The sequence below is a fragment of the Apis florea genome, unplaced genomic scaffold (assembly GCF_048593485.1).
Source record: "Apis florea isolate Af1SG1 unplaced genomic scaffold, ASM4859348v1 contig_32_pilon, whole genome shotgun sequence".
Lineage (NCBI taxonomy): Eukaryota > Metazoa > Arthropoda > Insecta > Hymenoptera > Apidae > Apis > Apis florea.
In genome coordinates, this window is record NW_028256733.1 from 739089 (window position 1) to 754484 (window position 15396).

A 15396-nucleotide genomic window follows, 5' to 3' on the forward strand; every position below is an offset into this window, starting at 1 on the left:
GCTAAGTGAGGTAACGAGCTCGATAATTGAAAAGTTAGAAGTGGAATAAGTGACACGCGTGTTTTCCTCCCCTCTCCCGTTAATCTTGGCGCTTTTGTATCGCGACTTTTCGACTCGTGAGTTTTAATAATTTCGATCGTGTCCTTGAAGGTGAATCGCAAGAAATTAAACGCTTAAAAAAAAAAAAAAAAAAAAAAAATTAACAAAGAAACAAATCCATTTGGGAGAAAATTTAATTTAATTTAAACGCCAAGAGGGGAAAAATGAAATTGAAAAAAAAAAAAAAAATTGTACTGCAATTACAGAGATTTTAAAAATCATAAAACGAAATAAGTACTAAACTTCAATTACTCTAATAAATAAGCATCGCAAATATCCAATATCAAATTATATATATACATATTAAGAAAAACGGGGAAGAAACGAAGGAAAATACAATTATAGGAGCGTAAAAGAAAGAAGATAAAAAGAAGAGACTCACCGGCACGGATGGCACGTATCCACTCGGTGCGATCCTGCTCGCGGGCTGCCAGAAGGTAGAGCGTGTACTCTTGCCCGGCCTCCCGATATCCCACCTGGAACGGCAGCCCAGGTGGTATACCACCCCCGCCTCCGCCTGTTCCCGCCTCGCTGCCTGCCACGTCGCTGCCGACGCCGCCGACGCCGCCGGCGTTACTCCCGAGGCTCGCCGTTTCAACCACGTGGACGCTCTCGACCGCGATTCTACCTCGCTCCTTGCGCCGCTACGGACAGAGAGGACATAACAGCGTAACAACATCTCTCCTCGTTATCGTTCAGAGAGGGGAGAGAGGGAGGGAGGGAAGGTAAGAAAGAAAGAAAAAAGACGCGTGCCAGCGGCAGGAAGCGCACCGATCATCCTCTTTGTGGAAGTGAACGTTTATTTTCTTTCCCTTCAGAGCAAGAGTTCTTTCTTCTTTTTCGAAATTTGGTGGAGGCTTGGAGGCTTTCTTGCTTCTTGAATTTTTCAATTTTGAATAGATAAACGTGAAACGAAAGAAAGTAGAAGTTTTATCGGGCGAATAATTAAGGAGAATGTTTTTGGATAATAGATTTTTTTAGATTTCGAAATTTTATTGGGATTATTGATTTTAAGTTTTCCAATATTTTATATCTCGATATTTTTCATTTCGATAATTAACGTTAAATATATATCTGGTTGACGTTCGATATACATTGTATGTCAATTTCGAATTAAATTTTATCGTGGTGTGGGAAGGAGAGATGTGTGTTTACATGGTCGAGGATATAGATGGTGCGCGGTTCGGAAAATGGAGCATACGATATTAGGTTATGAAGGATAATGGAGGTTCCATCGCATTTTTTGGTTTCTAAGAGTGGAAAAAGCGTACCTGTTGATGCAATTTTACGGTAGAACGTTGATTCGTACGGTTTTAAAAGTTTTACGACGATTTATAAGATAATAACACGGGCGTACAAGTTTTTATTTTGTATCGTCGCGACGAAGAGTCGAAGTGTGACTGAGAGACGCTCGAGCGGATTAACCCCACTTTGTTCGTTCTAAGTAAATTACGATTGAGGTCGCGTTAGTATTGAATTCAGTCGTTAGTTGGCTTTCCCTTCCGTAACACGGAAGAAATTAAAGAGGAGAAAATATATTACGGTTACATTATCGAATATAATTATTTTATTTTTAGCAAGAAAATGTTTTTTATTTGTTGATACATATTATTGACCAATTTCTTGTAATTTTATTATTAATTTGAAATTAGTATGACGAATATCGATAATTTAATTTAATTCTTTATGTTTTTGATGGAAAAATTTTTTACGATAACAAAAATGATATATTTATATCATTTGCTATTTTTACTGTGTCTTTTAAATGTTTGAATCTTATATATAATAAGTGATTGCTGGACTATAAAAAAAAAGTTTATAGAAAAATGAAGAAAAATATTCAAAACAAGCTACATATTATAATTCTTAAATCAAGTGAATCAAGTTTTTATTTCAATTTCAAATTTCCATTTATATTCATACAAACTTTAATTTGTATAAATATTCGTTGTGAAATTGATTTTAAAGTTTTAATTTCAAACTTTCGATCATCCATATCGTAATTTTACGTAAAACACCACGCAATACTTAACACGCAGTATTTATATGCAACTATTTACATTTTTACTCTAACACGACAGTCAATTTGCATTCCACCTATCAGGAATCGTTTGTCTGACAATGTCATTCTACATTCTCCTTCCTTTTTTTCCAATTCTTTTTTTTTTTTTCTCCCGATATAAACGAAACTGACAACTATTCCCCATATGCTGTCCATTTTATCAGGACAGCAGATCTTGATTGCGGGATTCTATCTCCTGGTAACGTAGAAACCGTCACCTATTTGGAAACCATAAATACTGCTTACAGACTCGGCCCAATAACGGTTCTGGTTAATAATTTAGAATAAAGTTTTCCCATTGCATTTCAACGATTTCTAGTTTATGCTAGATTCGATAACATCGAAATAAAAATGGCTATAACTTGACAATGTGAAGAAAAAAGTATTTCGTGAAATTGATAAATTAATTTTCCCAAAATTTCTCTAAAAGTTAGCATCTCTAATATAAATAAAAATATATAATTATAATAGATTAATATTAAATTATCACATCGAATTTGAAATAAAAAAAAAATATATGTAACATAAGTTATTCTAACAAAACTATATCCCTAGTAAAATAATAGTAAACTTTATTATATTACACTGACATTATTATTTATATCAAACAAGTGGACACCATGAAAGATTAAGATAATAATTTCTCGAGAAGATTGAATCAGTTTCATCGTGAATTGGAATCAATGTCGATACGTCGGACATTAGCCGAAAAAGAAGATTCGAAAAAAAAGGAATGGCGATTTCGAAGAGACGGAACAATTCTCTTCAAGGTTCCATCAATCTCGTTATCGAGACTCTCTTATCTTCCTCCCTATTCCAATTCGAATTTCTTTCCGCTGCGAGCGATGAAATCGCAGAACTCGTACAACTTCACCGCTCTTTCATTTCACGTTCCCTCTATTAATTCTTCTTCGTCCCTTCTAAGTAAGTGCTTTTCTCCGTTCACCATTCTTTTTCTCATTCTCTCTATTCCCCTTGTAGGAACGATTCGAATCCTTTGACTTTTCTGCATTTCTCCTTTTATTTATATAAACACGTTTCAATTTTCCCTGGAAATAACATATCATGTTGATTTATTTCAGATCTTTGAAGAAGTTATTTGGATGACGATCAAAAGTGACTTAAAATATATACGATGTAACAATATGTGTTTATAACCACATTGTATAATGTGGTTATGAAAGTAAGAAGAAATATAAGTTCCACTTAAGAATATTTTTTTGGACAATAGCTTGAGACTGAAAGTTGCCATTGAATTGCACAGTTACTCTCGAAATCCATTTGGAAAAAATATTGCCGAGAGTAATTCTTGAAAAGTTTTCATAGACCCCCTCAACATAGACCTCGTCGATGTGTAAAAGTCTTGCAAAGTTCGTGACATCTGGTGCAATCCTGGTGCAAACTTGAAAAGATATAAATCTGTCGAATTTTCTAATATTAAAGTTCAATTTCGAAGAATTCGAAATTTTATGAATCAGATAACACAAATTTTCAACTTTATGGATGCAACCACCCCCCTCGAGACTAAGTATTACATCCTTAGCAGAAGTGGAAATGTCAATGTCGAATCCCAACAGTCTTGCCACGATTGATCTTGAACTTCGATATCGATAGGATTTTTAACGATCCAATCCTCCTACCTGTTATTTCTTTATCATAAAATTGAATCACAATTTTAATTACAACTTTTTCAAATTTTTCTATCAAATTCAATAAAAATTTAAAATTTATTTCAACAATATAGCTTAACACAGATAAAAAATTATTTATTTCAATAATACTAGATTGTTGGCTCAGTTGACAAATGACATAACCTAACCTAATTTAACCTCTCTAATTTACTTACATCTAATCTAATCTGATATTTTGATAAAAAAAAAAAAGTAAAAGTAATATTAAAAAAAATAGTATATATACCAGAAAAACAAATGCAATTCAGAATTCTTCAATTCACTTATACTAAAATATTTTGTTAAAGATAAATGATGTTTCACGTGAGTCGAAATGTATGTCGAAAATTATCCTATATGAAAAGTCTGCTGTGGCCGACATTCCCCGATAAATTAGACCGAAAAATTTTTTTTCGGTTATTCAAACCGTTTAACTTTTGCAACTAAAAATATAACAAATCGCATCACGATATTATATCACTTAAACGTGTCACCATAGTTGGCCATGCTCGAATTCGCGCAAGGATCGTATATCACTGGACTCGGTTGGCAAAAAAGATAGGTTTTTACATACAGATGGCGTTTTTATCGCGCCAAGTTGCGAAGAAATAACGAAACTCTCGCTTCGAAACAACGTTGGAGGGATAACTCCTGTAAGAATCGACGCGATCCTGTTTTAATCCCGGCTCGCGTTTCATAGAACATTAAATCGTGGTTAAAAACAAGTCGTGGTTTCTTGATCGAAAAACTTTGATAACACTTCCGGCGCTGGAACAATTTTTACGCGCGCCTTATATACTTTTCGAAAGGTTATTTTCTTTTTCTCTCTCTCTCTCTCTCTCTCTCTCTCTCTCTCTCTCATGAAAGAAAATACAGAGTCGAGCGAAGAATATCTTCGCGTTGTTTAATAAAGTTTAGAAAAATATTACGAATTTTTGAAAGTTTGAATTATCGTCGAAGAGGGATGAAATTTTTATTTTTTAATGAAAATTGTTTTGCAAGTACAAGAGAATAAAATTGCTAATAAAATTAATAATAAAATCGTGGGAAGGAAATTTTTTAATAGAAAATCGTATTTTCGCGCGAGGTATTGAAAATATCTGTGATTCTGTTCTTGGTATTGGAAAATTATTGAGAAAAATAAATGTTTAAATTTCGGAAATATGGCGAGGTTGATGCGATATTTCAATTAGTGGACGAAATCGATGAATCACGTGGCTGTTATCATGTTTATTTTATATCTCGCCAATAAACGACCTATTCTCCCCATCTGCAGTAATTTCAATCGAAAATCAGTTACCAGTTGTTCGGCGAAATTGAAAATTTCATAAATGATCGACAGGAAAGGGGCGTAATGTACGTACGATGTACACCGGCGAGCAAAATTTTCCAATCTGGAAAATTATGGAATTCCGCGAATCTACGAATCTACGAATGATTTGAAATTTGCAAAAAAAAAAAAAATCTGCAAATCCTAGAAATTTTCGCAATTTTTGAACGAATAACAATTCATTACAACGAACATCGAGAATTTTCTACGCGGATATTCATCAAAATTAGGTGGGATTAAACGAATCGAAATTCTAAATCGAACATCGTTTGTCAATCAAACTGAGCAGTGTGGAGTTGCATCGAGTGCGTCCATCGATCCCCAAGTGCTCAACGAACAAATGCGCAACGAATTCGATGGCGCGTGAGGATCTCTGATGTCAATTGGATTTTCAATATTATCATCGAGATTCTGAAATTTATTCGATATATATATATATATATTTTTTTTTTTAATAGAAATTCAACGCTTCAAGAAAAAGAAATTGTAAAATCATTCGTCGTTATTCAATAATTTCGAAAGTAATTATTAAAAAAAATATCTTCCATAAACAATTGAAGTAACAATTGTAATAATAATAATAACATTCCAAAATTGAAATTTTGCTTCAGATCCAAAAATTCATTTCAAAGTATTCATAAAATTTTCTTTAGATCCAAATAAAAATATTACCGTTTCCACTTCATCGTCCAAACCAACAAAAATTCCAAGATTATTCTAAAATCCGAGAATGGCATATTATCAAAAAACTATACTTGTACTATTATTACTTATATATCTTTTCTCTAATATAACGAAAATAACAATATCCTTGTTACAGCGTGCCTTGATTTCGCACACAGAGAAGAATCCAGAATAATCGATAAGCCCGTGGTTTTTTTGAAAATCCAGCGAGACAAATCGAGTTTCCGTGCGAGAATATTGGCATTGCACGTACGAATACACCATCTAAGGTTTTATGCAATAAAGGCACGCCTTCGATGGATGGCATCCAGTAAATGATGGTGGCGAATTCGAATTTTCCCATGTGATAAATTTCCCAACAGGTTATATTTCGAGATATTTCCAATATAGAATAATCACGTTGCGTTTAATACTAATAAACTCTTTTTTAGTGAATTCTTCACCTCCTTGGATTCAATGAATGGAACAGCTGATGAAAATTAGATATTTTCGAGTGCACGAATTTAATATAAACTCGATTTGAAATTTCATTAATTTTTATATTATTCAATGAGAAGAATGATTCTTGTGAATAACCATTGATGAAAATCAAATTATTGCAGAACTTTTTATACATAATTAAATATTAGTAAAGCAAATTAAACATATAGAGTTTTTATCAAACTCTTGGATATATTCATTTTCTTTTCAACCAACAATCGTTTCGAGGGATATCAAAGAGCGACCCTTTCAATTACGCATAAAATCTTACTGCGTTTTTTGCAATGTGGGCTCGTTGAAAAAAAAGAAAAAAAGGAATAATTCTCGAAACAACGATGGATGGAAGAATCTTTCAAGAAGGAAAAAAGGTATAAACAATCATCTATCCGTTTCCAACTTGTCACTTGTAACAGTGTTCCAGTGTTGAGGCAAAAAGATCGAGCAACGTCCATGCCCTAATAAACTTCGATAAAGCCTGAAAACAGGCCACCACTTTGGTTACTGCGGTCGGAAGTGTGTACAGGAAGTGGACGGCCACGCGAAGAAAGGCTGCATCCCAGTTGGAAAATTTTATTTACCCTTTTCGACCGGTTTCTCCCACCAGATGGTGTCTTTATTAGTCGCTAGTCAACGATGATGCACTCTTCTGGCAATGGTAATGATACTCTGCCTTAATCTCTTGGATTTGTTGAACGATAGAAATGGAAAACGAGGCAATAATCATCCCATTTTCCAAAATATACTTTAATATTTGTCGAGTGGATCGAATGGATTCTGGATTCACGAGCAATTGCTTTCAAACAATTCGATCGAAAGTCCTGATGAATCCTGGGTAAGTTGTTGTTGGACAGGAAAATAATTTTGGATTGGAACATTAATTTCGTTCTATTCTCGAATTCGTTATAACTCGTTTGCTTGTGTCGATGATAAAAAGAATATAATGTGACGTCTCGAAGAGGAAGATTCGTTCCAAAAGATGTTTTTTTTTTTTTTATCGATTAAATTTTCGTTTCAAACATACATCGTTTTACCGCGTATTTAGAACGTACAACAGCTTGTTAAATTTATGAAACGTTGCGAAAATTAATTATAACTACATGTAATTAATTCACTTTGTTAACAGTGACCGTTCCTCTAATAGATTTTTTATTCCCCTACGTTTCACGAATCCCGACGCACCGAGTTTAAATTAAATTCGATAAAATATTTTTAACGTATTACAATCTCGACTTTCTCCAAATAAAATTCCCTTAAATTTTATATTCCTATATAAGAAACGATTCTTCTAAAGAAAAACAAGCGCACGAGGAACAATTTAATTTAGCAATACTTTTTTGTATAAGCAAAAGGCAATAAAAATTGTACAAGTCTCGTGTTAAACGTAGAATCTTCTCTCGCGTTAATTAGATCGCGAATTAAGAGTGTTTTTATGAACGCAATTATAAGGAAGAGAATTAAAATCAAAATTTCGTACCATCGTTCGTAATTTGAATATTCGTTTAAATTTCCCGCTACGAGTTGGACGCGTTTCTAAAAAAAATTCACAACTTAAGAGGTGTACTACAATCGAGAAAAACCTGCCCATCTTACCTCCAACGTTGCACGAGCGTGTCCAACTGCGTTCGAAGTGAATTCACAAGCAGAAGTGACAATCGGCAAAAACTTCTCCCACGTGGAGAGAAGTCTCTCGACCGACACCTCGACCGATCCTCCCCTCTCAACGGAACTTTCCAGAGAACGTCTTCGTGCGTGTCGATAATCCCTCAATCGATCAATCGAAGAAGAACGGATCGATTCCCCTTTCAACTCCTGACAATATCTCGAATATATATATATATATCCTCCTCGACCAGAGAAAACGAAACACACTTCTCTCTTCTGGATCGTCGATCGATAATTTCTCGAAGAAAGGTAAGAAAATATACCACTGTATATCCTCCAATATCCCGCAACAAAAATATCTTCCTTCCTCTGTTATCCTTGCCTTCTCCCTCTCTCTCTCTCTCTTCGAATTCGTCGACCGCGAGCGAAACGCGAGCCAACGTTTGCCACGAACGATTACAACGAACGTAATGTATCACACCACCACCGATCGGATCGTACTATACTATATATATGTATATATATATATGTATATACTCTGAGAAAAGGCTGAAAAGGAAGGAAGGAACAAGATCGATCGTACGCGGGCGCGGAGAAGAGGAGGCGGAGAGAGAGAGCGATCCCGATGACGGCCACTGACTGAGCCGCGCGGAGCGCAGCGTCGGGGAAACTCGCGGCCGGAAGAAAGGACGAAGGGAAGGAAGGTGGCCGCGGCGCCTGCGCCGCCAATTTTACACATGGTCTCGGCACCACGCTATATGCCCCCACCCCACCCCACCCCCTCGCCCAAGCGCGAGCAGCACGGGTTGGCAGGTGGCGTGCCGGCCACGCAGGTAACTACTATCGTTATTAACCGTGACCGAGTGGAGAGAGGCAGAGGGAGAGGGGGATGGAGGGGGTGTGGTTGTTGGTTTGAACTGTTGTGCGTGGAAGGAAGGAAGGAAGGATTAGGTGGTTTCGATTTAAGGGGGTTGTGTGGAGGTTTTGAGCGAGGAGGAGAGATGAAATTTGATGAGAAAATGAATGGAAGTGAGTGAGGGGGAGGGTAGGTTAAGTATCGGTGGAAATGGATTTTGTGAAGGGCATTGGAAGAGGAGGGAAAACAAGAATAACGTTTAAAAATGAATAAATTTTGGTTTGAGAAAATCTAAGAAATAATTAAAAATGTATAAATAGGATAGGATGGAATAAAAATATAGAGATTCGCTGTATATTCGCGAAAAAAAGGAATATCCAATTTAATTAAAGTTAATAACGTTAGGAAATAAACAATCTTATTTAATTGCCTTCTATTTACGGCCCAGCTGTACGAAAGACAAATATTTAAAGAAAAAAAAATAATATCGAATAAATAAATAAAGAAAACGATAATGTAACGAAATGGATTGAATAAGAAGAAAGGAGTTTGCGTGATCCTTTGATCGCAATGGTTGGAAAAGGTTGCTTTTGCCAGTTATATCTGTAAATGGTCAGGCCAGTGCAATCGAATAGGTCGAGTGTCCAGTGGCCGATTGCGCTGATCTTTCGGTTTGTAATTTATTGCAGGGAATTGGAAACGGTTTCGTGGATGTTTGCATCCTATCGGCTTTCTGGATTACGTAAGCTTGCTTATGCGAATGCCTAGCAGCCTCGAACAGTTATTTTGTATTTCAGAATACACAAGAAACTAGAAAATCGAAACATTTAATTGTGATATCGATCAAGATACATTCGAGATGCAATAATTATATGGAATTTTTAAAACGAATTAATATTCGCGTTTATGGATATATTTCAGAGAATTATTCTCCACAGTTATTTTTTCTTATTCGATATTGACAGTGAAAGTTATCCCAGAGAATTATATTTTTAAATATATTCATATTTTAGCTCGTGGATTGAGAAGAATATACATCTTTTTTTTTTTTGAAGAACATCCAAACTAACAAAGTTTTTTACAATGAGAATTATCTTTACTAGTTAATCGACCATTAAAAAAAAGAAAAAAAAAGAGGAACGAATGAAAAATTAATACGTTTTTTTTATTTACCGATAAAAAAGAATGTTAAATTTGTTTAAAAACGTGTTAAAAAAGCTTCTTACGTTTCCGTGGATCGAACAAAAAGTAATATCGAAGGTAATTAAGGGAGGCAGAGATAATATGATGAGTCTAGCGCTATCCGCTAGTGGTGCTCGTCAAACGCGAGGTAATGTGTATGGAGCAATTGGCCCTGATTCGAGACGAATCAGCAAGCTCAGCTCTTCCCTTCATTTTCATACGCGTTCCCTTTCAAAATTCTTCCCAATAATAAAATATATTGGCAAATCGTTCCGTCGGCCAGCCATTTTGCACGAATGAAATAATCGAACGCGTATCGTTACACGCGTATCGATAATCGTTCGATTGGAAACAATAATATTGAAACGGAAGGTCGGCATTCAGAGCTGGTGATTTTCAATCATTATCAATTCTCGCGTGAATTGTAATCCCGGCCCAACTCATGATGTTCCTCGATGGTTAATTATCGATTTCGATGGCCCCTTAGTGCGCCCCACCCCGCGCCAACTTCATACTCCGCCGAATTGTTGTTGCGAATAAACGAAACGAAGGATAAAGGAATTTTGCTGACTCGTTTCATCGCGCGTTTCAATCCACTTCTCTATATTTGCTACTATATCATAACCCTTTCGTCTATTCGCTTCTCATCTTTCTTCCATATTTCTTCGATATTTAAAATTCCCCTAGAAATCAACTTAGAGTCCCCTAGAAATTCCTTTTTGCACTTTTCCTCTAATAATTTGTGTGGAAATAATTTGGAATCCCTGGACGAATTGAGAAATGAGAAAAAACCGAGCGAGGGGGGGGAAGGATCGAATTCCAAGCGACAAAATTATGAATGAATGGTGGAGAAGAATTGAAGAAAGAGAAACGAAGGATCGACGAAGAAAAAAACCGAAGAGGAGGATATAATATCTTTCGTTCCTAAAACTAATACTAAAAAATGCTAAGATCGCTAGGTTTTTTTTTTTTTTTTTTTTTCCCCTTTAGAGAAACGCGAATACCATCCAATCTAAGTCACATTCAACTTTTTCTCCAGCTGGTTTAAATGACCTTTGCCCGTCACCTCACCCCTTTCGCCGCCCCACAAACGAGTCCAAGCTTGGAGACGATCGTTTTCAACGAGCGTTAAACACCGAACTGTCGCTCGATTCTCGCCCCGTTTTTTGAATCGTCGTCGAACGAGCTCGCCGGAAATTCTATGGAGGGATGTATCTGCTCGATCTCGTCGAGGTCGATTATCGAATCAGGAATCGTGTCGTCGAATACGTTTCCTCGATTCGGCAATTACATCGATACGATTTCGTACGAGTTTTATTTTATTTCCATTCTTTTTTTTTTTGGAGGAAAGTTTGAAAGAAACGTGATTTGAAGGGAGAGACAATGGAGAAGAACTAGGCCAAAAGAAGAAGAGGTTGCAAAAGAAGGGGTTAGGTGAATCAAATTGAAAGGCAAATTATTTAAATAAATCTGGGGGATCAAATCTTCGAATCTACTTTGCTCGAATGAAAATCTAATCTCCAGTCTTTTGTTTTGTAGGGAAGAAGAAACTTAGTATTCTACTATTCTCGACGAAATTGATTGAATATTTGATATAAATTGCGGATTCGAATTGTGTACAACAAAATTCTATCTATTCTATTTTTCCAAAATTTTATCGAATCGATCAACTGACGTTTATCATCTTCTTTTTCTTTCCAATAATCGATACAAATAAATTTCCTCCCCGCACAAGAATGCACAAGAAACATATACAAAAAGAGAGAAATCAATTATACTAAACTTTCCTTCAAACTTTTCTTCTTTGATCCAAACCTCTTTTCACCCGCCCTGATCTATCGAGCTGTGTACGAGAGGAGAAATTTTACGCAGAGAAATTTTTTATGGCCAGCCTCGATTATCGGTTTATTTACAAAAAGAAAAACCACTTTTTCTGGAACCACTAATGGAACCAACTTTTCCCCCGTAATAGGGGTAGAGAGCGGTAATGGAAAGAAAAATAAAAACAGGGAGTGGATAAAATGTGACGGGGTGGAAATTGCAAAAAGAGACTCACCTCTCCATCGCCGTCGTAGTAGACGAGATAGCGCCTCGTCAAAACGAACCAACGTTGTTTGTAATTGACGGGGGTGAAACGTTTCTTGTTCTGAGAACGTTTCACCATGAACCCCTGCCTAACCACGTCCCCGCTTTTTGGCTCCACCTTCCCATCTTTCCCCGCCATACCAGATGGAGGGCCACCCTGGAAGAACAACGTCTCGATTATTATATCGTGAAAATATAATTATTATTAAACGATTTTGCGAGCCGAGTATAATTAAGATGTTAGAAATTTAACGGATGGGAGAAATTTCCTTTCTCTCCATCCTATTATATTCAACCTTTGATATTAGATCTTGTTTCTTGATCCCATGTAGAAAGGAATAATATATAAAGTTTAAAACTTTAATCTTAGAATTTTTAAGATTGAATTAATCGAGGAATTAAGGGATCGAAGTGTGATCTGCGAAGTAATGAAGATATATTGTAAAGGCATTTACTTCGTTCGAAGTAGGAACGGTAAATTCTTCGTTTCTCGTCAAACAAGCTGCACCGCTTCGCAGAAACTCAAAGTTTCTATCCGGTTAACTTAGAGGCCAATTAAGCGAGTTCCGCAATGAACTTTCAATTATCTCGATAGTTCGAATTTCAGTCAGTTCAGACAACCAGTCTGGATACTTTTCGGCTAAGTATCGATTAATTTTTTGTAGCCTAAAAAATTTAAACGAACGTAATTTAAATAATAATTCGAGACAGGTTAAAATATTCGGATCGTAATACGTTTGAAATATTGAAACACAACGTGAAACGAAAAATTTTAAAATCCTGTGAGCCAAATATAGATAAAGGTTTTACGGGATTCTAGACCTCCATTAAAGCCAGCATGACTCGACCGCGAAGAATTTCCATTCAAAATAGAGAGTCAGAGAATCAGGCTAAAATCTTCGACCACATTCTCGAACGAGACGAACTTAGGCTTTGGCTTCTCTCTCGTTGTAACGAGAAAACTTAAGAATCAGACGACCTTTCTCCATCTTTCAATCTATAAAACGAATAAAATATTTTTTTTAAAATAATTTTTTTTTTTACTTTTTTTTAATTTACATTAATAATAATAACACGATATTATTACGTTCATATTCGTGTAATTTGATATCGCAATAAAAAGTTCTCTTTGTTTCATATTCCTTCATTTATAAATATTTTTTCGAAACGTATTTCCATTTACAAATAAAAATCGATGGAAATTGTATTTGCATCGTGCTTGTATCGATAATCACAAATGATTTCTTTTGGACATATGAAGAGAGAGAGAGAGAGAGAGAGAGAAGAGAAAATGTGTTTAAAACAGAAGTGCAATCTAAATAAATAGCGTAAACAGTGGCTAAACACATACCACTGTTCGAAGCGAGAACGCATGTAACACATATTCGTGGATCGCGCACGCGCACGCGCAGAAAGTTGGATTCGCGCGTATTTGCATGTGCGTGTCAGTTCCGGTCGAGCACCTCTGAAAGGATTAGATTTTTTGTTGCTATATTTTATATCACCATTATATTATATTACAAGATAATTGATATTACTATATTATTATCTATCAACACGATTGTCGACAAATTATTTATTAACAAACTGCAATAAATTCTTTTTTAAATTGAATTTTTTATTTAGAAAGATTTAAAATTGATTTGACGTTAATCAATTTGAATAATGGAATAACATAAAATTTTAATTAAAATATATGATTTTTACATTATATTTTCTTAATGTTTTTAATATAAATATTGTATGCTGTTTTCCAAATATTCATATTAATTTATGATAAAGAAAAGAGTATAATTTCTTTTTAAAAATTATAATTGTAATGACAAACTGTAAAACTGGTTACTAAAAATGATTCGACGAAAGCACTTACTATGAACGCACGACACAAAGTACTCGACCACTCACTCAACTGCCCAGTAAATATCTACTTCCACTGAATTTCTTTTGTAACTCATGCCTCTGAAATTTTAAAGGGCCGCCTAAACCGCGACGTCTTTTGAATTTCCGCCCGTTCCATACTTTCCGTTTACTTCTTGGAAATGGAAGAGGAAAAAAAGATACGATACGCTGAACAAAATTAAAGACAAATTTATTAAACTTTGAGAGAAAAAATTCAATTGAAAAAAAATTCATTTCAAACGCATTTAAATAATAACAACATACGATTTTTGGATATAGAAAAATTATTATTTTTTTGTCATACGAAATAAAATAAAAAGATGAAGCAATTGAATTTGAATTGAAGCATTATTTAATAAATATATCAAAAGTTATAAAGAAAAAAAAACAAGTTATATAACAAGTGAAAAAATCGAGTTGTAATAAAAATATAATTATGATATATTAATCTATTTATAATATAATTCAATATAAAAATTATATATATATATATATATATATATATATACATATATATATAATTATAAATTCTGTAAACATAAAATTGTAAAAATTTAGATAAATAAAATATAATTCGATATATAAAAAAATTAAATATATTTATTAATAAGTTTGTTTATATATTTTATAATTAAAATGAATTTCTGCCATTTTTCTTTTTATTCATTTACTCCATTTTACAACGATTCTCAAATGTATGTTATTTTTTAAAAAATGATTAAAAAATAATTTTATGAACAAAACTCATTAATTTTCTAATTGTAAATTGTAAAAAATGATTCGTTTTATATCTTCATTTAAAATTTTTAATTTTCTTATTTAATTTTCTATAAATTAATAGGAATTAATCTTTTAAGAACATATTTAAAAAAACTTTATCTTATTTTTTTTTTTAGATTAGAATAATGCGTTATATGTGTTACATATGATTTTTTAAATATTAAACTGATACTACTTACATGAGCCACCCTGTATACACATTGTGCATGAACTCTGAATCAAATTCTATTCTTTGTTTTAATCATAGTTTAGGATTTTTCGAAAAACTTATATTACTTTATAAATGTTTGATTATGAGAGAAAACGATCACACAAAGGCATTCTCCTTGAAATTACGAGACATAACAGAACAGTGAGATCAACGACAACGCGATAGTTTGTGGTTATCCTGACACTCGGCTATATGAATATTTCTATGTGAAAGTTTAGTTGCAATAACATTGATATATATAAAATTTATAACAGAAAATCAACTTACCATGCACTAGAGTACTGCTACCACCTCGCAATTTCAATACTTGTCAGAAACATGACCGGTGCCCAAACAAAGAATTCACGTGGAACGAACGCATACACACACCGACAATCTGTCAAACGAAGACGTTGGAAATTCACAAGATAGCAGGAAATACCTCACTACGTTAGTAAAGCATTTATCCGAAATATC

At 34.3% G+C, this 15396-nt stretch overlaps 2 protein-coding genes across 4 annotated transcripts in view; both read right to left on the reverse strand.

Moving 5' to 3' along the window:
- Btk29A (tyrosine-protein kinase Btk29A) overlaps positions 1-8260 on the reverse strand; it is a 141515-nt gene extending 133255 nt beyond the window's left edge. The window contains exons 1-2 of one of the 2 annotated variants that reach the window (XM_031919415.2): positions 7916-8260; positions 482-743 (exon numbers count right to left, since the gene is read on the reverse strand). The gene's annotated coding sequence lies outside the window, so the exon portion shown is untranslated. Of the gene's footprint in view, positions 1-481; positions 744-1370; positions 1606-7915 lie in introns of those variants that run through there. The other variant, XM_086911473.1, reaches the window with a different exon arrangement.
- Positions 1957-15328, reverse strand: LOC147657101 (tyrosine-protein kinase Tec-like). Of its 2 annotated transcripts, XM_086911484.1 has the most exons (7): positions 15208-15321; positions 13921-14117; positions 13402-13515; positions 12873-13047; positions 12506-12716; positions 12022-12207; positions 1957-3210 (listed from the first exon to the last, which is right to left on the reverse strand). In XM_086911484.1, exons 6-7 carry the CDS (start codon positions 12187-12189, stop codon positions 3082-3084), a joined length of 297 nt encoding a protein of 98 aa, XP_086767610.1. In that variant the 5' UTR covers positions 12190-12207; positions 12506-12716; positions 12873-13047; positions 13402-13515; positions 13921-14117; positions 15208-15321; the 3' UTR covers positions 1957-3081. The 2 variants fall into 2 exon arrangements, with proteins under 2 accessions (XP_086767610.1, XP_086767609.1); XM_086911483.1 differs by lacking the exons at positions 12506-12716; positions 12873-13047; positions 13402-13515; positions 13921-14117 and having other exon boundaries at positions 15208-15328.
- Positions 15329-15396: the final 68 nt, after the last annotated feature.